This window comes from Nyctibius grandis, chromosome 7 (assembly GCF_013368605.1).
Source record: "Nyctibius grandis isolate bNycGra1 chromosome 7, bNycGra1.pri, whole genome shotgun sequence".
Classification (NCBI taxonomy): domain Eukaryota; kingdom Metazoa; phylum Chordata; class Aves; order Nyctibiiformes; family Nyctibiidae; genus Nyctibius; species Nyctibius grandis.
This window is the reverse complement of record NC_090664.1, coordinates 56,681,791-56,704,366: the sequence shown is the minus strand read 5'-3', so window position 1 is coordinate 56,704,366 and position 22,576 is coordinate 56,681,791. Positions and strand designations below refer to the sequence as shown.

Genomic DNA, 22,576 nt, shown 5'->3' with positions numbered 1-22,576 from the left:
CATGGTGAAGAGTGGCAGAGTGTCTGCCCAATGTCTGCACTCGAAACCCAAAACAAACCACAAAAACTCACCAGAAAGCAGTCTGAATGTTCTACCAATAATTTTAGATGTGTATTGTCAAGTCAGAGGCTTGGTTTCCAGTGTTACCTGTAAGCCGTGATAAGGGGATTGGTCAACATCACATCTTGGAGACACTCTGAATTTCTCTCTTTTCAGAGCCAGAAATTGTGTTTACAAACAAGGATAAGTTACAAAAAGAGGTGAAAGCTGCACTATCAGAAAATGCCAAGCTAAGCTGTGAGGTGGCCCAGGAGAAGACCGATGTGAAATGGTACAAGGAAGGGAAACTGATCACCTCAAGCAAGAAGTTCAAGGTGGAGTCGGAGGGCAAATCGCGTCGTCTGGTGGTGGGTCAGGTGGAGAAGAAAGATGCTGGGGAGTACACCTGCGAGGCTGCTGGCCAGAAACTGACCTTCAAGCTTGTTGTCACAGGTGAGACATATCTTGTCTGAATTACAGTAGAGAATAGTAAAGTAATATCTGTAATAACTATTACACAATGACTCAGTTGCAATAGTCTGGGCTTTGTTGCGCCCTGTAGGGTTCACCTGATTTTCTGTACCTGATTGTCTGGACTTGTAGGAATGGGAATATTTGGCTCTAGCATGGCACAAAGGCCTATCTCATTTTTAGTCTGCCTATATAATAATTGCAGATATAAATATAATAGAAATAATAATCAACATATTATTCAGATCTTTCCTGTTTCTGGGATCCCAAAGGTTGATTCTTGTGCACTGAAGCTCATGAAAGGAAAGAGCCATGCAAAAATACATTTCTTGTTATAGTTACAATCCCATTTCTGAAAACTGAGAGGTTGGAATATGCTTTGTTATTTGCAATTTTGGCAGCAGCATTCATCGAGACAGGTTGAAAACTCAGCACTTTTTCTGAATTTGTGCTGTTGTGTGTTTGAGATCTCAGCCTTCTGAGATGCCTTACTACTTCTGTCAGGTGCTAAATGTCCCTTTGTCATGAAAGATTCCCAGCAATTGGTCTTTTGGAACAGGATCCACAAGGTGCCCAAACAGCTTTAAGCCTGCGATGCTAAAGGGAGTGTTGACGCTGCAAACCACCTTGGGTACCTTGCCAGCCATGATCCTGGCCTATCGAGCACTATAGGGAGATCGTATTTCCTTTGTCCCTTTGAAAGTCAAGTTTGTGACAGTGGAAGAGACCATGAAGAGTCTGTTCCAGAAGCCCATAACGCTATATTTGTGACCTTGACATTTCACTGTAGGTCTTAAGTAAAAGAAATTTGTGGACTTTCGGTGATATGCAGGACAAGATGTTCTTTGGGAATGTTTGAATTGAATGTTTTTTGAATGGTGGCTTGCAACCATAGGATTGATGTCAAGGACCCTCTTGGTCCTCTCCATTCCTAGGCTCTAGCTTCCCTAGTTTCCACATTGGGTTTTGGTCACACAGAAAAGTAGCTATTGCCCAATGAAGGGAATTAATTTGGGCAAGTGGCAACCTAAATGTTTTCCAAATATCTGCACAGAAATCTGTAAGACTGGTCTCATTTTAATCCCTCAATCAATGTTTCCTTCCTTTTCTTCATTCAGAGCCAAAACCTGCATTTATAAACCAGGAAAAGGTCCAAAAGGAGGTGAATGCTGTCCTGACAGAAAGTGCCACCCTCAGCTGTGAGGTAGCACAGGATGCAACCGAAGTGAAATGGTACAAGGATGGAAGACTGCTTGTTTCCTCTAGAAAATTCAAAACAGAAACTGTGGGCAAAACCCGGCGCCTGGTTATAGAGCAGCTGGAGAAGAAAGATGCTGGAGAATACATCTGTGAGGCTGTAGGCCAGAAGCTGACCTTCAAATTGGAACTAACTGGTGAGGACTCACCTAAGCAGCTCTCTGTGTGGTTTAGAGGAAAACTGGATATTCCCTACCCAGTGGCCACGGTGCAGCCACCATTTTCCCTGGAGCAACATCAGTGAGCCACATCAATTAATTTGACTTTTTTAATCTAGCAGTGTGGAGGTGGGAAATCTGGCTGAAGACTTTTTTTTGGCTATGGAAATGCTATATAGTTTTTTCCTTAGCATCTCCTTCGCACACCCCGTCACCTAAACTGTTTAAGTGGTGGGGAGCTGAAAGCAGAAGTGGGAAGTTTTGAAGAGCAGAAACAGAGCTATGGAGAAAGGTGACTAAGAAAAGATGATCTGCTGCTGTGTGTGCCCCAAAACTGCCCAGTTTTGTGGCAAAGCATTGTACAAGATAGAGAAGAAGCCAAGAGAAAGAGAATAGAGCAAGCAGATAAGAAAATAGGCCATAAATTCAGGTTTAGCATATTAATATATCTTCTTAATTAGTTCTAAAATCCTAAAAATGGGAAAGGAAGTAATTATACAGGTCATTTTACTTCTAAGAAACAAGTTTATTTGTGGGAGCAGATAAAATGCATATTTGCATTCCCTTTCCTTCTGTTCTAAGCAGAAGCTTGGGTTGCCTGACAGATCATTTTCTTTCTTCTTGCTCAGCAAAAGATTACACCAGCCACAAATATTAAGTCACATTCCCTGGGTTGTTATAGATTATGGATGAGCTGATGTTGTGAGTCATGAAGAGAGAGTAATAGAAAATTGCTGTGTTAAGGATTTGAGATTGAAGTTATTAGTTTTCCTATTTTAATGTCTTTCCTAGAACCAGAAGCTAAATTTGAAAAGAAAGTTGTCCAGAAAGAGCCCCTCATTGTTCAAGAACATGAAAGCATCACACTGACTACTTCAGTAACGCCTGAAACTGCTGCAGTAAAGTGGTTCAAGGATGGAACAGAAATCAAGGCGAGCAAGAAATATGAGATCAAGAGTGATGGGGCATCCAGGACCCTGACGGTGAACCTGGCTGAGAGCACAGACACTGCCGTGTACACTTGCCAGACAAAGAGCGACAAGCAGGAATTCAAAGTACAGGTGAAAGGTGAGCAGTGGTCATGTCCCAACCCAACAGCTATGTTTCCCTCATGGTAGGATGGAGGTGAAGTCCAAACTCTCTCTAAAACTGTTCCAACCTCAAGGCTTGAATTGATGTTGCAGCTGCTGTGGCTGTCCCACCATGGGCCAGCAAAGTTCTCCTGCTTCCAAACACCCAATTTTTGTCCTTTGCTGGCCACTCGGGGGAACAAGGAGGCCTACGATGAGTGCATTTCTTGGTGTCTGCTCCCCACTGTCATCACGCTGATTCTGTCTCCTCCTAACCCCAGTAGCTGGGGCATGGCAGAGCCTTAGCTCTTCTCCACTCTGCTAACCAGTATGACAAAGCTGATGAGGATATAGAAGGATGTTGTGTGAGAAGATTAATGAGTTAGTCACATGGGGGAACATGACCTGAATTGTATCCTCCTCTGTTCCCTGGATGGTGCACCTGGCATGCTGTTCCCTAGTCAAGGCTAAGGCTATAAATTGACAAGAAGGATGAAGTACAGCTGGTCCACAGATGGAGATGAGAGGAGTGGTGTCCTGGAGTAAAGGCCTGCTCCTTTCTCTTCAGACACTCACACTGGAGATGCCTGCAGCTGAGATGCACCCCCCCAGCTCCCTTTGGAGTCATTGCAGAGGAGCAATTGCTAATAGGTCTTGTTACATCCAACCTATTGAAATGCCTCCTTCAGGATGAAAGAAATCACACCCTGAATTTCTCTGACTCCATTGGCTCTGTCTCCCATGACAGAAGAGACAAAGGTGGCTGGAGCTTGTGCATCCATATGGATTTTAAAATTAACTCAAGCATATCAGGCCTGATGTAAAAACATTACATGGTCTCATTGGGTATGAAATTAGAAAGAAAGGAAGGCAAAACACAATCCTGTTTAAAGGCACTTGTCGTGCTTTACAGAATGATAATGATATTAAAATTCCATGTCAAAGGAATCTCCCTGAATTTCCACCTTTCTGGTTTGTTTCTGTCTACCCTGGTTCCTAAATATGCTGGGTTTCTTTGTTTTGGGTTTTTTTTCTTTTAAAGTTGGCCAGAAACAGTTTCTTAGAACAGGTTTATCTTTTCCTTTCTCATCATTTTTCCTCATTCTGCATTTCAGAAATCCCAGTGAAGTTTGCCAAAAAACTTGAAGCTGTTAATGCTGAGATTGGAGGCAGCATCTGTTTGACCTGCGACGTGAGCCATGCCAGAGGGAAGGTGGTGTGGCGCAGGAATGGAGTTCAGATCAAGCCCAGCAAGCGTTTCCAGATTCATGAAGAAGGGGTCAAGCGAACACTAACAATAACAGGGATCCGGGCTGAGGATGAGGGCGAGTACTCCTGCGAGTCCAGAGATGACAAGAGCAGCATTACCATCACCCCCAAAGGTATGTTTCTTGAACTGCATGATGACAATGTGGAGGGATCCTTGGCTTTTGTCCTCAGCCGTTACAACTCTGCAAAGCTGCACTTGTTCACATTTGTGCTGTCTCCTATGTTGACAGCAAAATAAAAGACTCCACTTCCTTTCTCAGTGTCAGTGGAACCTCTATTTGTGAAGAACATAATGATTTTGAGACCCATTGAGCTCAGGTCTCTTAATATATGGGCAAATTGACCTTCATATTGCGTTTGGGGCTGGAATTAAGTATCTCAAATCTAAGATGAGATTTTTTTCCCCTTCTTTGTTTGCCTCTCTTCTGTATATTTATACACAAAACTTACTCAGACATGGGAAACGTGATGACCCATTATTGTGATGACTTAATGTAAGTAATAAAAATTGATGCTTCCGACAAAATCATTGAATCTTTTGGCTCTTTGAAAGTGTTTATGCCCTGTCTCAAAGACATGTTCTATTCCTATCCATCAGCTCCCAGAGTGGTGAAATTTGTTACGAGTCTCAACAGCGTGGTCTCTGAGGAGGGAAAAGAGGCTGTGTTCAAGTGCACTGTCTCTCCCAGTGACGCTGTGGTCACTTGGCTAAGGAATGGTGTCAAGATTGAAGCCAGCAAGAAGTATGTGATCTCGCAGAAGGACACCAGCCACAGCCTCACCATCACTGATCTGACACTGGAAGATGCAGCTGAAATCTCTGCCAATGCTGAGGGTGTAGAAAGCACAGCCAGTCTTAAAGTCCGAGGTAGGTGGCGATAACGTCCCTTTGCCAGGCTGTCACTGATGCTATGACCTATGCTGTTGTATGTGGCCTTCCCTCTGAACGATTACGTTAGCAGTAGGGAAATTCTGCTTTTGCATCATTAAAAATGGATGCCCAGAATGCACTGGGACTGGAGATACATGAGTCACCATTTTAATTCTCTCTGAAAGCCAGTTTTTCTGGATCCTCTGCATTCTTACTAATATTTCTCCTCCTTTGGCAGAGGCCTCAATCTCATTCAAGAAGAAACTGGAGCCCAGAACAGTTGAAGAGAGGGACACAGTGACCTTGGAGGTAGAGCTGACCAAGCCTGCAGAGGTGAAGTGGATGAGGAACAGCATCGTATTGAAGCCCAGTGAAAAAATGGAGATCAAAGCTGAGGGAACAAAGCATACCTTGGTGGTTAAGGACATCTCCTTTGCAGACAGGGGCTTCTACTGCTGTGAGAGTCCTGATGACAAGACCCAAGCCAAGATCAATGTGGAAAGTAAGTTGAGTGATTTCCAGTTCTATAAATACCCTGGACAGGATTTGGAGGTGGATTCTGGTCTCTTGCATTATCATAATGGCCACTGCTGCCCCCACCTGCCATGGGGACACGGGGACATAACCATGGGCCTGGCCACCAGTCTCAGTGACTGAGAGGGGGTGGAACCAAGGGCAGTAAACAGAGAACAGCTGGCTGATTCTTGTTGCCTACATCTCATCCCACCAGCTATCAGTCATGCTGTTGACCATTAAGCTTCTTAGCTGATTCTTCTCCTTCCTCTAAAATTTCTCCCTCTCTGGTACACTTAATTTTCCCTTTGTATGGCTTTTAGCAAACCATTCCCTCTTCAACCATCCATTGCCCTAATTCTTCTCTGCAAACCACCTCTTTCAGAATGTCTCCTTATATTCAGTCAGGGTTAAAAAAAAAACCTACAAAAGCAAATCTTCTATCCAAGGGTGCTGCCCTTTCAAGTAGGCTAATGGTGTCTCAGCCCTGTACTTCTGTCCTTTTTCCTACATCCTTTTGTCATGATTGTTACAGGATAGATGAAGACAAGATTTAAGCACTTAGGGACTATCTAATTTTGTCTGTAAAGCCCCTGCCACCAATTGGTACTGTGTAGGTCATAAATAATAGGTAAGAAAGGAGTTGATAACAGACTTCAAGTACATAAAAGGCTGTTATAAAGTGGAAGGGGACAATCTGTTCTCCATGTGGAAATAACAACAGGAAATAATGAACTTCAATTGCAATGAGAAAGATCCAGGTTATACAATAAAAAGGCTTTTTAATGGTTGGATGACTGAATAGGTTGTCTGGAGAGGTTTTAGAACCTCCATCATGGGTTTAAGAAAAGGTTGGTGAAATATCTGTCTGGGATGACGTGAAGAACTGAGCATATCCTAGAGCAGGAGGGAAGGCTAGAGTATTTTTCTAGGTCTTTCCAGTCTTATAATATTGTGTTCTTCTGATAATATCAAAGATATAAAAAATTGATGACAAACTGTTTCATACAGAGCAGGGTTTGTCAAATCACTTTCATGTACTGCTAAGACAGCTTCGTCTACAAAATTTTCCTGGCTGACAGCTGTCAAAACACCACTGCTTTAGCATTCTGGTATGGGACAGTTATCACTTCTATTGGCAGTTGCTCATCTTTTTTCTAAACTGAATAGCTCTAAAAAAAAAAAAAGGACATTACCAGTGACTAGCAGCTGGTAGATTAGGCTTGAATTCATGCAGGCTGAATCTAGCACATCATTTTCAGCCCCTTCTGTAGTCAACAGAGAGGAAAAAGATCTCCAGAGAGTGTTTTAAGTCTTAGAGGCACTGAATAACCTTCTGGAGTGTCTTTCTGACTATTCAAGGAACCATGGGTGAATACAATCCTGATTTAGAACTGGGTTCAGGTTTACTGTCTCAGTTAAATGGGATGAACTGAGTCCACAGAAGGTAAAGAAGTATAGCACTGCCGTGGTCACAAGGAGTTGTAAGAAGTCAGTGCAGTACGGGGCAGTTTGCTGCTCCATCGTCTTTCACACATCACATCCCAAGGCATTTTTTTTCAGACTCTGGGTGATACTCAGTTTCCTTCCAGCAAGATGCTTCAGCAGTTGATTGTAGATTCAGATATACCTGGTTTTAGTCACTGGCTGTTGCTATGGCCAAGTAGTAAAAACAAAAGTGATGGAACCGTGTTTATATAGGAAGTAATTGGGTGGTCCTGATAGCTGCCAACAGTGTTTTGTGCAAGGTGAGTCATGCAAGCGTAAGTTTATATCTGTCTCTGGTTCATAAACTCCCTATTCTGACGGAGAGAGAGGATTTTGGTTTGTGCTTCCCAGGCACCCAGCTGCATTCTCGTCACTTACGCTTAGTGTCACTGTAAAAAGTAGCTCCTCCTTTGATGAACTGAGATATTTTCATGCAGTGATGGAAACTCAAGGTGATCTGAGAGTGACCATGATCAAAAAGGGAAATTGTCTCACTGTAGCAGGGAATTCTTTTTGTGTATCATCATCCAAGCCTTAGTTATGAGGTGCAGCCGGAAAGGGGCCATATACAAGAATATGTATTTTATTTATATGTATTCTGCATCCAAGTCCTCCAGCTGAGACGGCACCGAGCTCTCACACTGCTTTACAGCAAAATCAAGACTCTGAAAGTAGAAGTCTAAAATCACCCTCCATTTTATGGCGTTTAAGCAAATGACCTCTTTTCAGTAGAATGTGTTAGAGCTTGTATTGAGGTCAGCAGAAGTTCTTTAAATGCTCAGTCTGGGGAATTGAGCTACTATTATTTGGTGCTCAGCTTTGATTTAAGCAGCATGATTTTAGAGGACCTTTATTTAATAAACACGAAGCTGGACTGATGCTGTTTGGTTTGAGATTGATTTCAGAACAAGGTAAATAAGGAACAGCTATGTGAAAACCTGATTTACTCCAGTATAAAAGTTGCTTCATCCAAAGATAAGCATCTGTTCCAATCTTAAGATGCCAGGAGATCCTAATAACAACTGAGCTGCTCAAACCAATAACATGTCTGGCTGAATATCTATTTTCAGTTGTGACCAGGAGGAGTTGTTTGTGGAAGATTTAAATAAGTCAGTCATGAGTAAAGTGGTTCTTCCTCTGATACAGCTCTAAGCTTTCATGAGGGAAAAGCATAATTAGGTCAATTAATTATAGCAGAAATTACACTGGGAACATGAGTATGAAATTTCAAATCTCTGGACACAAAATATTGTCTATTAAAATAAATCCTGTAAAAGTTCTACCATTCCCCAACTGTTGCTGCTTTATGACAAGACCTTTGCAAAAGTGATTTTTTTTTTTTTTTTTTGGTCCGGTGTACAACATCAGGTGAGGATATATCCAGGAGGCCACTTACTGAGTCAGAAATGGCTGTGATATTTAGTTAACGTTTTTTCAAGTCTCCTCAGAATCATTTCAGTTTGACCCTCAGTCCATTCCCTGTTTGAGGGGCTGGAGTATCTATTAACCTAGGGGAAAGGTTAGACAGTAGCAGATACACTGTGTTCAGTTTAGAGGATAAGTTACCCCGCGGAGATAGGGACCAGCTGCAAAATCAGCTCAGAAATTTGGGAATGATACAACTTCTAGTGGGCAAAGCCAGGAGAGCTGGTGTCTTAGTCTGAGAAGTGAAGACAAACTCCTGGACATGTCTGTGCTTCCCTCATTTGTCTGGTTCAAGACATGTCCATGGGGCAAATTCATGTTTAAGTGGTTGTGACCATGGAGAAGACCATGTGAGAGGAATCAGTGAGATTTCCTTGAGAGAGGAATTATACAGGATCCCACAAAGCATGCGTATGTTCGTCTGTAACCTGCTGTGAGGTGTAAGAGCAACAGAGGGGACAGGAAAGGCGTAAGGAGCTGGCATTACATGGAGTCCACCACCGCCCTCCTGGGGAGAGCAGTACTCTGCTTCTACCCAGTTTGTTAATAAAGTTATAGCCTACTCATATTACCTCTGTGGGACCCTTGGAAAAATAGTTTGTTCTCTGCTGTCCCCCATGTGGCACACAGGCAGATGCCATCAGGAGATGTTTGAGCCTCAAAGAGGCCATGGTGTCCTCAGCCCAGGAGCTGGGTCTGGACCATGACCACCTAACAGAGCCCTCAGCCCACTCCTGATCAGGTTTGCATTCAGATCCTGTCTGAATGTGGATTATCTCTGCTAAACATGCACTAGGACGGTTGAAATATTCCCAGGGGACCCATAGGGAGCTGAAGGTTTTTCTGAGTAATTCATGGCTTTGTAGAGGGTTTTTGTTGTTGTTGTTGTTTTTAATTGACAACTTAATTTCTTTTAAGGGTGGGACAAGTTTAAATACTAAATCCATTTTACTGGCTGGTAGGGCACTGATGTCTTGTGGTGGGAACAGGTAATATCCACCCAAACACAGAAGCTTTGTCCCCCAGGCTGTAAGGTGACAGTGCACGTCACACCATGTCATGGATTTTTTTCTTTTACTAAATGCTTTCTCCTCTCCCCGCTACTTCCTTCCCTCCCTTGCTTTATCCTAGTTGAAAAGCTGAACAATATTGTTTATTGAACAGGTTTTATCTCCTGCAAAGGTGGTTGCTTGATTGGCAGATACCAATTAACTGGCAGGTACCTGCATGAGGAATAGGGAAGTGTAATCTGTTTTGGAAGTCCTCAGTCTGTTTCACAGCTGTTGGTGTGAGATCTCCAACTTGTCCATGTTGTTTTTTCAGTGAGGCAGATCAAGCTGGTGAAAGGTCTTCAGCCCCTCGAAGTCTCTGAGAAAGGGACCGTCACCTTTGAGGTGGAGGTGTCACATGAGGATGTGGAAGGGACCTGGCAGAAGGATGGCGTTCGGCTGAAGCCTGCACCAAATATCAGTATTGGTGTCCTGGGGAAGAAACATTCACTAACACTTTCTTCGGTGACTCTTGAGGACGCAGGACTCTTCTCCTTCAAAGCAGATGGCATTCATTCATCAGGGAAGCTCACTGTGACAGGTACACAGGCCCTGGTTGGTGTGGGACATGGTTGTCTTCTCCTGACTCAGAGAGGGAGCTTTTAAGAGAGCAACAAGCTTGCTTTGTAACTGCAAGGGATGTGAAGCACTGGACCATCATCAGTAACATATCCTTCTAATGTCAACAGGACTGTTGTAACATCATTATCCACAGAACAACTAATGATAATGTGCTCCAAACTATAGGGGTTTTTTTTTAACAACTTTTATTGAACATGGAAGCTAGGCTCTGCCTACTCATTATTCCTTGTGCCAAGTGGTCCTGGAGACCTAAATCCCCACTAACTGGACTTCCTCTTTTTTGCAGAATTGCCTGTGAGAATCAGCAAACCTTTAGTAGATGTCAGTGTAACTCAGAAGGACAAGGTCGCATTCGAGTGTGAGCTGTCCAGGCCCAACGTGGTTGTTAAGTGGTTCAAGGTACAGCATTTGACAGATATTTTAATTTCTGACTTCTCTGGAAGGGAAGGAGAGCTTTTAATTTCACTTCCAGGACATGTGACTCTGAGACTTTGCTATACAGCTCTTAGTATTGCTCTCTTGTCCTTATATTCTTTTACTTGCCCAGTTCGTCACTCTCAGTGTTATTTATTTACTGGGTGCATTTATCAGGTTGAAATTTAAACTTCTCTCGAGTTTACAGTGAACTCCTGAGCTGTTGTTGTGCAGAATGTGAGCTCTGCTGTTGATAGCAGAGCAGTCTTGTGCTTTACTTCACGCTTAGCAGTTCTCACTGAGGATTTATAGCCTTTTTGGGACCTGTGATTTAAGGTGAAGCCTCAATTCCCTTTCACCTGACAGTCATTTTGGAGATCAGCTCAGGCATTTCATGAACCTTCCTTGAGGCTCAGTTGATACTTCCCTTAAATAAGGATAACAGCATTTCTTCAAAGTAATGTCTGATGGGGCTTATTGCAAACCCTGTACAGTGTCTTAAGCCTTCAAATTGGTGTCTAAGCTCAACCAAGAGTTAAGCATGTTCTTCAGCCATTCCTACTTCTTGAAAACTTTGCACTGTGCTTAAGTTTAAGTTCCAGCAAGCACAGTTCCATGAAGTCCAAGAAGACAGATGAATTAAGCACAGATCTGAATGTTTGTTTTGCTCGCTGCAGATGTAGAACGGTTGATGTTGATCTGGTTTGGCCTTTTCCCTTCTAGGATGGGAAGGAGCTCCGGCAAAGTAAAAAAGTGGGGATTATTTCCCAGGGAAATAAGAGAAGCCTCATTATTCACAAGTGTGAATATGAAGACCAGGGAACCTATACATGTGAAGCAGCTGAAGACAAGACATCGGCTACCCTAAAGGTTCATGGTATGTTTGAGTGAAGTAGGAGATTACCTCTACTGCAGTGTTTTTGACTCCATGGCAAGAAATGCTTCGTGCACAGTTTGTGTATTTTGCAACTACTCATTTTGGATAACTTTCTCTTCCTAGTGAGAAAGTGCTGGCAGAGCTGTCGTGTGCTTGCTCTATCCTCAGAGGAGTATTTTTGGAAGAGGTGCTAACTTAGTTCTCTATTTATTATAAGTTATTTCTGGTCTCTGAAATTTAAATGACTTTTCTAGATCCACAAGATGGCAAACAGTGGACCGCCTGGCACAAAGCAGGGATTCAATGCCTGGTGCTGACATGGTTTGATTTAGCTTCTGCCATTGTCACAGGGGGACTTTGCCTGAATGGGGACTGGACAAGCCTTGGGTATGATCTCAAGAAATGCCCTACTTTTTATGTTGTAAATTCTAAGGAAAATGTCATGCTTTCTGACTGCATCTCTTCTTTATACTCAAGACAGTTTTTCCCTCTGTGTGTTGCACTGTGCAACTGGTCAAGTGCCAGACATATTTTGTCACCAGGCTCTGAAACTCCAGAGATAAGCTAGTGCTAAAGGCCAGTTACTGAAGGGACAGGTCTGCTGTGCCTTGGCAGAAGTTATTTTCCAGAGAGACATCTGAAAAGACAGATCAGCTCTTTCTTATTGCTTACTAGATGCTGTCCTCATGTGGCCACTTGGGTTTAGCAATATCTTCATGAGCATCTGTCCTGTTCCATTGCTCTGTTGGACTCCCCCTTTTCTCCCTGACTTTGTGATTGGGATGGGTTGCTATTTGAATGCTGACTGGTTTGCATTTGAACTCTGCTCCTGAGGCTAGTCCAAGGTGTATCAAGGCTGCCTCTTTCAAAAGGAAAGGGCTGCAGTAGCACAGAAATATGGATCAGTTCTGACATAACTCTGCAGCTTTGCACTAATTTAAGAGGATTATACTGAGTTCAGGGGACTCTGAAGAAAAGGTATCTCCTAGGTAAAACCTGTGGCTGAGTTCCCTGTGGCTGATACAGTCCAGATACATAAACAAGGGAGTAAGAGAAGAGCATGCAGAGAAGCATGTGAATGAGACAGGTTTATAGTGACACAAGAGATCGTAGGCTTGTGTTTAGTTTTCCTTGGCAGATTTTCTTCCATTAATGTGTTTAACTTCTTTAAAAACCTGTGTAAAGTTCTGACATCCACAAAATCCTCTTGCAGTGAGCTCCACTGCAGCTGGTAATTCTACCTGTAGGTTCAAGCATAAAATGTATTTACTGTGTTGAAGAGAGAAACTACCCAGGAAGGGAGGCAGATCTAGGATAAAACAAGTCCCATTTTTTTTCCATGCAATTATGCAGAAGGTAAACACAGCACACTCAGTCATGGAGAAAACCCAAATAAATATTTGTCTCTATGATTTCACAGCTCGAGATATCAAGATAGTTAAACCACTGGAAGATGTGGAAGTGAATGAATATGAGAGTGCATCTTTCACCTGTGAGATTTCACATGATGAGGTCCAAACCCAATGGTACAAAAATGACAACAAGCTGAAGGCTGCCGACAATATTAGAATGCGTCAAGATGGTAGGATGAAAAAGGGGGATCTCATTCTTGAATGGGGGTGGGTTGGAGTGCGTGCTGGTATTGGAAACTAGGCAGAAGGGTGTGACCTTCAAAATCAAGTTAAGAAGGTTTAGCAGAGAGTTCCCTTTTTGTTTAGGGGCTTCAGGTAGGCTGGGGCAGTGACATGGTGGGAACTTTAATAAGGCAAATTTGGTGTCATCCCGTCATCCCATGCTGCCAGCAGTGGGTAGGAATTTGTATCATCGGACAGTGGGTGGGATTCTTCTGTTTCAAGTACTTTCCAGATGGTGGGGATCACATTCAATCAGTCCTTGGAGGAGCTGAGGATAGGTTATCCTTTGATACAGGAACATAGACATAGGGGAATGATCGGCCTTGCTGCCGTGAGAGCAGGTGGTGATGCACTGAAACCAGCTGAGCGATGCTCAACCTGGCAGCATGCCTTGGAGATGGAAGCTGTTTCTCAGGGGAAGCTATGTCTGGTTGTGTGTCTGTTCTCAGGAAAGACCTATTCGCTGACTTACACACGCGTTCAAGTCGAAGATGCAGCGGAGATCAAATTTGTAGCAGAAAAGGCAGAATCTCGTGCCCAGCTGACTGTAAAAGGTAATTATGCTTTTCACGCCAATACTGCTTAAGCTCTCTCATGTTACAAACCAAGCAACCTCCCTCACTTTTAATGTGAAGAACCTTAAACAACACTTAAATCTTTCAGGGAAAGAAAAACTCCTGCCTATCTTACTACACGTGAAATATCAGCCTGGGAATTTACTTCTGCTAAATAACACACTTTATTTTCTCAGGAGGTTGGTTTTGTACCTTAAGACATTGAAAGTCGTGTTTGAATTTGGGGTACAAAAAACTGTATCTTGACTTTCTCCTTCATTTTCTCTTTCTGGTGTATGTTTAAAAGGAATACGGCATTTTGTGGGGTTTAACTTAAACGCTGTAATAGAGACAGAAAGAAGGAAGACACTTATTAGCACACGGATGAGGAGCTCAGGAAATCTGAGATCTGTCCCTGGTTTTGCCATACCCTACTGCTTAGTGTTGAGTAAATTACTCATTATCTCTGCAGCTCAGGCATCTTAAGTGGTAAAATAGGGATTAAAAAGTTTTCCTTTCATTAGCTCTTTCCTTGCTGTGTGCTAGTTGAGTGCTTAGCATAGTAGGGATTCCTGTTGTAATCCAAATAACTGAACATAAAAGAAATATTGCTAATGAGTTTTTAATTGGCACCTTTCATGGAAACTGTACTGATTATTCCATCTTTTTTTACTCCTTTTAGAGCTACCTGTAAAAATTGTGAAGCCTTTGCGAGATAAGATTGCTCTTGAAAAACATCGGGGATTCCTGGAGTGCCAGGTGTCTCGTGCCAATGCCGAAGTTAGGTGGTACAAAAAGGACGTTGAAATTCACCCTAGTGACAAATACGAAATTGTCAGCGATGGTGTCTATCGGAAACTCATCATCAACGATGCAGATTGTGAAGATGAGGACACGTACACTTGTGATGCCTTTGATGACAAAAGCAGTGCTAATTTCTTTGTTGAAGGTAGTAAACCATTTTTTCCCCTCTAGGATCCATTGGAAAGAGGATTGGCTGATTTAAAAAGCCCTTGTCATTTACTTTGAAAACACAGTATCACTGTAAAAGTATTTTAATTCTGTGTTGATTTCTTCTTGAAGTCCATTGATATTGCTTCCTTTTAGGATTATGAATGCAGGAACATCCTGTAAAATGAATATATGGTATATTCTCCTAAGGAGAGTGATGAAATTCCTGTTCCAGAGAATTTGATCAGTTGTGCTGGAGAAAGTTTGTTGTTCAGAGAAAAGTTCCTGTAGCTAACCAAAGTCTCTTCTATTATCAACATCTGCATTTCAGTGAACCTTCTTTTCCATTTTATAGTGACAAGTGTTTGATATCAGGCTAGGAAGGTGGTTTTAGAAATAGGAGTGGGAATCAGGAGATCTGGATTCTCTTGAGGCCATTTCACTTTCTCACTGTCTGACATGTGACCAGCAATATATGTTTATTTTCATGGAAAAAAAAAAAAAAAGATGTTTTAAAGCCTTTTGAGCCAGTAAGTGCAGTATTCAAATGGAGAAAAGATGGCATGAGTGTGCAGGATGCTAATGAGAGAGTTCTTTCACGACTCGTAAATCCCTGCTTTCTCATTCCATCCTTCTTCCAGAGCAAGCCATTAATATTGTAAAGGAGTTGTGTGATGAGGACGTGACTGAGCCTGAAGAAGCCAAGTTTGAATGTGAGATATCCATTCCATCCGTGAAACCGCCCAAATGGTCTCTACGTGGAGAAGTCTTACAGGCTGGCAGAAACATTATCATGCAGCAAGAAGGCACCATCCACCGTCTGACAATACTGAAAACCAGTGCTGATATGACGGGCACCATTCAGTTCTCCATTGGCAAATCAAAATCCACAGCAAACCTGCTTGTCAGAGGTAACGTGATATGTCTTGACTTGAATTAGATCACGAGAGGTCCTCCCTCTCCCAGTCCATGGAAAGAATTTTTTCAGACACGCTGTCTAATGTGCAGGCTGCACTGGCTGGGGTCTGGGAAATGTGTGCGTACCTGGAAGATCTGCTTCATTCCCAGTTACAAGTTGTTGGGTGCAATGCTGAATGCGTGAAATGAGATAGTAATGGATGGGAAGGGATCTGATGGGTGCACCTGCTATTCAAACCTGGTATTCAAATCTATTGAGCTAAGATTGTTTTGCTTTGTTTTTCTTCTTGACTTTACCAAAGAGGACAAAACAGATGACATTTGCCAGGAGAGTTTATTTTGTCCCATTTCTGAACTAGACAAGTCTGATAGCTCATTTATTTAATCCACTTTGTCATTTACTTTATCTGGGACAAAGCTTCAAGGCTTTTTATCTTCCACTGTCACCGTAGTAAATATCTTCAGTCGCATCCTAAAGTCCTTGTTTTGTCTTTAATTTGCTCTTACTTGAATAAAAACTTCAATCAGAGGGCAATTCAGTAAGCACTGAACCAGAACTGAACCATGCATTTGGTAGTTATTATCTTATAGAAACCAGCATTCCGTATAGATCATCGTGTAGTTTTAGCTTCAAAGCAAATCAGCTCTGTAACAGAAACCTGTAGCATCATCTGAGGAATTCACAAAACAGTTGTGAATGACATATATGAAATGAATTGGCATGAAATACAGATTAGAAACTTTCCTCTTCTTCAGATTGATCCTTTCTTCTTTCTCAACCCTGCTTTTCAGATTACCACATACAGATCACCAGGAAGATGGAGGACAAGACAGCTCTGGAGCGACATTCAGTCGTCCTCTCCTGCGACTTCAGGCCTTCTCCAAAGGTTGTGAAGTGGTTCAAGGACCACACGCCCATCGAGCCCTCAGAGAAGTACAAAATCAAGCGGGAGCAACATTCGTCAGAGCTCAAGATTTTGAAGTTGAAGCCCGAAGATGCTGGTGTGTACAAGTGCAGGGCTGGAAACGCTGAGACCGAAGCCACGCTGACCGTGGAAGGTACAAGCGATTTGCAGCAGGGAGGCTTGCCTGTTGCATAGATATCAGGAAGTAATTTTTTACAATGAGGTTGGTGAAACGCTGGCACAGGTTGCCCAGAGATATTATAGATGCATCGTCCCTGGAAACATTCAAGGTCACGTTGGACGGGGCTCTGAGCAACCTGATCTAGTTGAAGATGTCCCTGCTCATTGCAGGGGGGTTGGGCTAGATGGGCTTTAAAGGTCCCTTCCAACCCAAACTATCCTATGATTCATCTTTATGGTTCAGTATTTCACTCTGAACTTCTCTTCTTCAGTAGATTCCTACAGTTCTCTCCTGCTAATTTTATATAAATGCAATATCTTAAGTGAAGTGACTGTCTTAGGCACTGTGCTGATATTCCATGATACTGAAATCCAGCACTTACCATGAAGTAGGTAATGCATGTGGAAGGGCACCATCTGGGTAAGGCAGAAATTCATGCATCTTTCTCAAGGCACATTGTTTTCCATTTCACCTGAGGAACTAGGACTTTTTGGCACTCCTTGCTAAAAATGTCCTTTATGTTAAACTGCTACAGGCCTTTGATTCTGGTGATCTTGGATGTGGTTTTAATTTCCTGACCACTGTGTCAGCTTTTATATCTGCTGCATGTTTATTATTCATAATGATGTTCTACCCCATCCTGGTATGGCAAAGGTTTTAGCCAGTTCTTCACCTGTGGTGAAACTGGAAGAAAAGATGATCACTGTGTCACTTTCAGCATGATTTGGAGGTGAGCCACTGAATCATTTCCAGAAGTTCAGGAAGCAGCTCTTGGTAACAGTTTGGCCTTGAAGATGTTCATCCAAACGACAAAATTATTTAATACTCCCAAACCCCTCTTCTGAGTTAGCTAGTCCTTGAGAAAGAGCATTTCATGGGTGGAGAAACTGCAAAGAGAAACCTCTGGCCAAGGACTGGGAAAGAAAATTATATTCCTGTTGCTCCCTAAACCTGAGCAAGTTGCTTAATCTCTTCATACTTGTTGCTTGTGACCATTGTCTTCATCTCATCCTCTGAGTTTCCCTAGCAATCAGACAGGGATAATTTAGTTATAATGTGTTTGTGTGTGTGCAGTAATGAACACACAGGGACTGGAGATTTGTGGGGTATTTAGGCATCACTGTAATGTCATTATCATTTTACAAAGGCTTATTTATTTTTAAATTAAAAAGAAAAAAAAAGCAAAATAGTTTTATGTGCTAAAAGCAAATTGAGGGCTCCAGACAATATAGTCTTTTTAATGGATGTTTTTTGTTGGACCAAATGCAGAACTAAGTAGATTAAATGTAATGACCCATGGTGTACAGGAGACCAGACTAAATCATCTAATAAACTCTAAAGAGTATGAAATTTATTTGTGGTAACAGTACTGATTTATGGTGACAGTGGTGATCGTGCATCTTGGTTTCCTACAGCCCGCAATGTGGAAGTACTCAAGCACCTGCAGGACGTGGAAATTGAAGAAGAGAGTTCTGCTGTCTTCTCCTGTGAGCTGTCCCACGATGACGAGGATGTGGAATGGTTCCTCAACGGCACCCTCCTTTACACCAACAATTTCAATGACATCAGGAACGTTGGCAATTGCTACACACTGACGATGAAGCAGGTTAAGCCTGAAGATGCTGGCACGGTGACAATGAAGTCAGACAAGGTGTTGGAGACCGTGCATCTGAAGGTGATAGGTGGGTTTTGATCACAATCCTCCTGATTGTAAATATGAGATGCAAAGGAGCTGTTATTTACCGTACCCATGCAGCAATCCTGCTTGTAAACTTCACCTCTGTGGGGCCGAGTAGTAGGTGTGCAGGGGTTTTCTTACAGTGTAAGTTTCTACTGTAGCTGATGATTTTTTTAAGGAAGATTGTTTTAGTGTCCTGCCAAAACCTTCCATAGCTCTTTATCATCCTGTGACACATCCTTTTACTTATCAGGATAGTCTCGAGCAATTTTCTTTACTTGTAGGTCTCTTCAATAGTATATAGTCTATAAACAGTTGTTTCTAAAGATTTTTTTCTACAAGGAGATGAGCTACAGTGTACCTCCAAGGGTAGGGCACACCTTTAGTACATCAGCCCTGGAGCTGCACTGAATCAGCAAAGAGAAGGCATTTTGCTGCTGTCATATGACTTAAAGTTTGGTCGCACATCTGAGTTGCTGTGGTTTAATATGTTCTTGTTCGTTAGCTGAGCCACAGTAAGTTGCATTAATTATTTTAGGCATGTTAGAAACATGAAGTAAAACTCTCACCAAAATTTCAAAAATCACTTTTTCTTTAGCAACACACCCATACGTGCATGCTTAGGTAAATCATAGTGATTTGTTATCCTAAATTAATTCCTTCATGTGTCTGGAAACGTAAGTGGGAAATGTTCTGAGCCATTCTCTCTGAAAGTCAGAGTCTGATGTCCTCCATACCCTTTTAGGAAATCAGAGAGATGATTCTCCTTGCATTTTGCCTCCTGATCGTGACTAATTTGTTCTTCCCAGAGCATCTGAATAATTTAACTCTTCTGCTCTATCCACTCAGAGAGTCAAGGATTTCCTCTTCCTCCTTCCTTTTATATCTGGTCAGAAATTTCTGTGTATAAATAACTTCTGTGTCAAATATATTTTAAATTAGACAAAGGGAAGAACAAAAATGTTCAGGAGAGTGTGCAGAATGTCCTTTTATTGCTGTTCCTCCTGCACGAATCCTGCTTCATGAAAAGTCAATGCCACCTCTCTGGTTTTAGAAGACCTACATCCCAATTACTTCTCTTCACATATTTTTCTTCTAACCACCTGACTCCTTTTCACTTGTAGACTGCTGCAATGAGAAAGGATGTTCCCAGAGAACATTTTCTGCTCCTCAATGATGCAGAGAAGGGCTTCCTTAAACCTAGTCTATCTTGTTGAGTAGCCATTCGATAGAAGTGTGAAGATGTCCTTCTGACCTTCTCTAGGGCCCTACACGCCTGCTCCAAGCCCCATTCCCTGTAATGGTATGTCCTGTGCCTGACAGATGCCCCAATACAGAGAAAAAAGAAGTCCTTGCAATCTCATAGGTGTGCAGTCAAAAGACAGACCATGATTACAGTGCTGAATATCACTCCCCATCCACAGCAATGCAGGCTGCCTCTCTCCTTCCCTGCATCCTCCCATTAATACATTCTGATTTCCTTAAAACTCATTCCATTCATGAGGTGTGAGACTGTTTTAGGTTCTACATTGGTACCATCAGCATTACCAAGGGTTTACTGAAGGTCTCTTTAAATATGTGGTAGCAACTGAGAATGTCTCAACTTATATATCCTAGTTGGTCTGTTTTGCTCCTTAACCTTCAGAGAAGCCTGCTGTCTTCATGAAGTCCTTGGACGACGTTTTTGGTGAGGAGCGAGGTGTGATTAAACTGGAATGTGAAGTCTCCAAAGAGAAAGTCAAACCCGTTTGGAAAAAGGATGGTGCGAAGCTCACTTCTGGTAACAAGTATGAGCAGATACAGTCTGGGAAGACCCTGTGCCTCCTTATCCATGACCTTGAAAAGACAGATGCAGGTTTATACACATGTGATATTGGCACTGATGTTGCCAAGTCAAAGGTCAGCGTTCAGGGTAAGTATTGTAGACAATGGCCAGTCAAGGGGTGCTGCAAATAGGGGTGGGCTTGGTCACTTTCTCTCACACTTATTCCCTCATGAGCCTGACGTAACATGGTGATGTCTGAACAATACGTGTTACTCCTTGATCTAAGTATGTCTGGTGTTTCAGGGAAAATCATGGGTCAAGAATGTAGCAACAATGTTTCCTTCCTGAACATTCCTCAGGTGCAGAAATCACCCCAGAAGAGCAAATAATTTCTCTAAAAAAATCCTAAACCCAAAAAACCCCCATGCAGCTTGTGTTTCACATTTTTCAGCTATAATTCAGAGTCCATTGTAGGAACACAAAAGTTAGGACAACATTGTCTGTTGAAGAACCCTGTAGTTCAGCCTGTCCTCTCATCCTTGTGGCTGCTTGAAGGAAAGAGGAGTGGTTCATGGCTTTCAAGCTTGTATTGATAATGAGACAAATTTTGAATGTGTCTGATTTGAACACCAGGAGGGGTAGGATGATAAGTTAACAAATACAAACAACCCATTTCTAACCAGCATGGAGAAAAACCTCACACAACATCTCAGAGGCTTCCTGTCTGACAGCTTTTCACTCCTCTAGCTCACTGAATCTTGACTTTTCTCCATGGAGTAAGCTGTTCTCCATGCAGTCCTTCCAGAGCAAAGCCAGGAAATTCACGTGTCCCTTTTTTTCTACAGCTTTGTGGTGATTCTGAGTGGATAATGTCTGAGAAATCCTTCCCATGTCAAATACATCTGTAAGGAATGCAGTGCTGTCTTGCCAATCCTCTAGATAAACCAGTCTGATGAGCTAAAAATGTCAATACTACTACTCATGTCAATCATAAAAGCCTTTTCTCCTTCTAGTAACCTACTTTTGTCTTCCAGAACTGAACATTGGCATCACCAAACGGCTGAAGAACACTGAAATCCAGGAGGGAGAAGATTGCACTTTTGAGTGTATTTTGTCCCATGAAAGCATTGATGACTTCAACTGGACGCTGAACGGGAGCAAAGTGGAAAGTGGTGGGCGATTTAGAGCCTCTAACATGGGTCGGAAATACACACTCAATATCAAAAGCGTGATTCCTGATGACGCTGGGGAAGTAATTTTCACTGCCCGTGGTCTAACCTCCAAGGCTTCTCTGGTTGTGAAAGGTAATGAGATCAGAAAGGTTCTGGGGTTCGATTTCTTGGGTGTCTTTTTAAAAGGGATATCAGTAAACCACGAAGGCAAGCACTTGTGATGATCAAAGTGAGTAGCAGCCTTCTCTGTGAGCCTTGAAGCACTGAGATTTTCCTTAAAAACAACTGAAAGACTGAAGGTTTTTATAGATATTTTAGAATTGCAGAATACACTGGGCAGTGTAATTGTACAGACAATTACTACCCAAACTGTGTGCATCTGAGATAATCACCCAAGGCTCCCTGGGTAGTCAGTGGAGAGAAGAAATAGGTGGTTTTCAGACAGGCTTCATCATCCAGTTAGACCTATTTTGGACAAAATAAATAATTCCTTGAAGTTTACGGCCTGTACATAGCAGATCACTGCAGGCTGTAGAGCAGTCCTGGAGTGAGTGCCTCTGCTACGTATCTCTGTAGCGTAGATGTTTGTATTTAGTGAGATGATAGATCCCACCATAACTGCATGCCCACAGTAACTTCAGTGATGACAAAATGACACTCCCTGAAATGTATGCCATCAGGACAAGTCCTGAGCTCCTGTAAGCAATCATTAATATTCACTGAGAGCCCATAACTGCAATTAATATGTACTAAAGAGCAAGACTGCTTTTCCCCTCCCTTCCCTACCATAACTTGCTGGATATTTGAATTGCAAAAATCCCAACCATATAGTGACCATGATCATGAACTTTATTCAAAGTTCCCTTTTTTGTTTTCCCCCTCTCTTCAGAAAAACCTACTGAGGTTACAAAACAGCTGGAGGATAAAACATCAGCAGTGGGGCAGGACATCAGCCTGAGCTGTGAATTGTCTAAACCTGATCTGAGCATCAGGTGGTACAAGGATGGCAAAGCAATCCGAAAAAGCCAGAAATACGACTTGCACCAAGAGGGTACACGGGCCATTCTGATCATCCATGACTCCACGGTCAAGGACAGTGGGGAGTACACCTGTGAGACAGAGGTCTCTAAAACGAAAGCCAAGGTCACAGTGCAAGGTCAGTTGAAGCATGCATAGGGGCTGGCATGTAGAGAAGTTCGGGTAAATATCTACAACCTGTGGGAGGTGTTCTTCTATGTCCCTAAACAGGATCAATTTTTAGTTTTAAAAAAATTTCATGAATTAAAAGTTTTTAGAAAAAACTCTGAAAAAGCACCTTGTAGGTACTGAAGAATC

General features: G+C 42.4%; 1 protein-coding gene across 21 annotated transcripts in view; it reads left to right on the top strand.

Moving 5' to 3' along the window:
- The window catches only part of OBSCN (obscurin, cytoskeletal calmodulin and titin-interacting RhoGEF), a 200,480-nt gene that overhangs the window by 49,647 nt on the left and 128,257 nt on the right, over positions 1-22,576 (top strand). For 20 of the 21 annotated variants that reach the window (XM_068405371.1, XM_068405372.1, XM_068405375.1 and 17 more), the window contains 18 exons: positions 217-492; positions 1,629-1,904; positions 2,718-2,993; positions 4,111-4,377; positions 4,863-5,132; positions 5,374-5,637; positions 9,885-10,151; positions 10,479-10,591; positions 11,330-11,483; positions 12,904-13,065; positions 13,567-13,671; positions 14,354-14,620; positions 15,264-15,533; positions 16,333-16,599; positions 18,042-18,308; positions 19,950-20,216; positions 21,104-21,373; positions 22,131-22,397. In XM_068405371.1, the coding sequence (XP_068261472.1) occupies positions 217-492; positions 1,629-1,904; positions 2,718-2,993; positions 4,111-4,377; positions 4,863-5,132; positions 5,374-5,637; positions 9,885-10,151; positions 10,479-10,591; positions 11,330-11,483; positions 12,904-13,065; positions 13,567-13,671; positions 14,354-14,620; positions 15,264-15,533; positions 16,333-16,599; positions 18,042-18,308; positions 19,950-20,216; positions 21,104-21,373; positions 22,131-22,397 (4,305 nt within the window). The remainder of the gene's footprint in view (positions 1-216; positions 493-1,628; positions 1,905-2,717; positions 2,994-4,110; positions 4,378-4,862; positions 5,133-5,373; positions 5,638-9,884; positions 10,152-10,478; positions 10,592-11,329; positions 11,484-12,903; positions 13,066-13,566; positions 13,672-14,353; positions 14,621-15,263; positions 15,534-16,332; positions 16,600-18,041; positions 18,309-19,949; positions 20,217-21,103; positions 21,374-22,130; positions 22,398-22,576) is intronic. The other variant, XM_068405382.1, reaches the window with a different exon arrangement.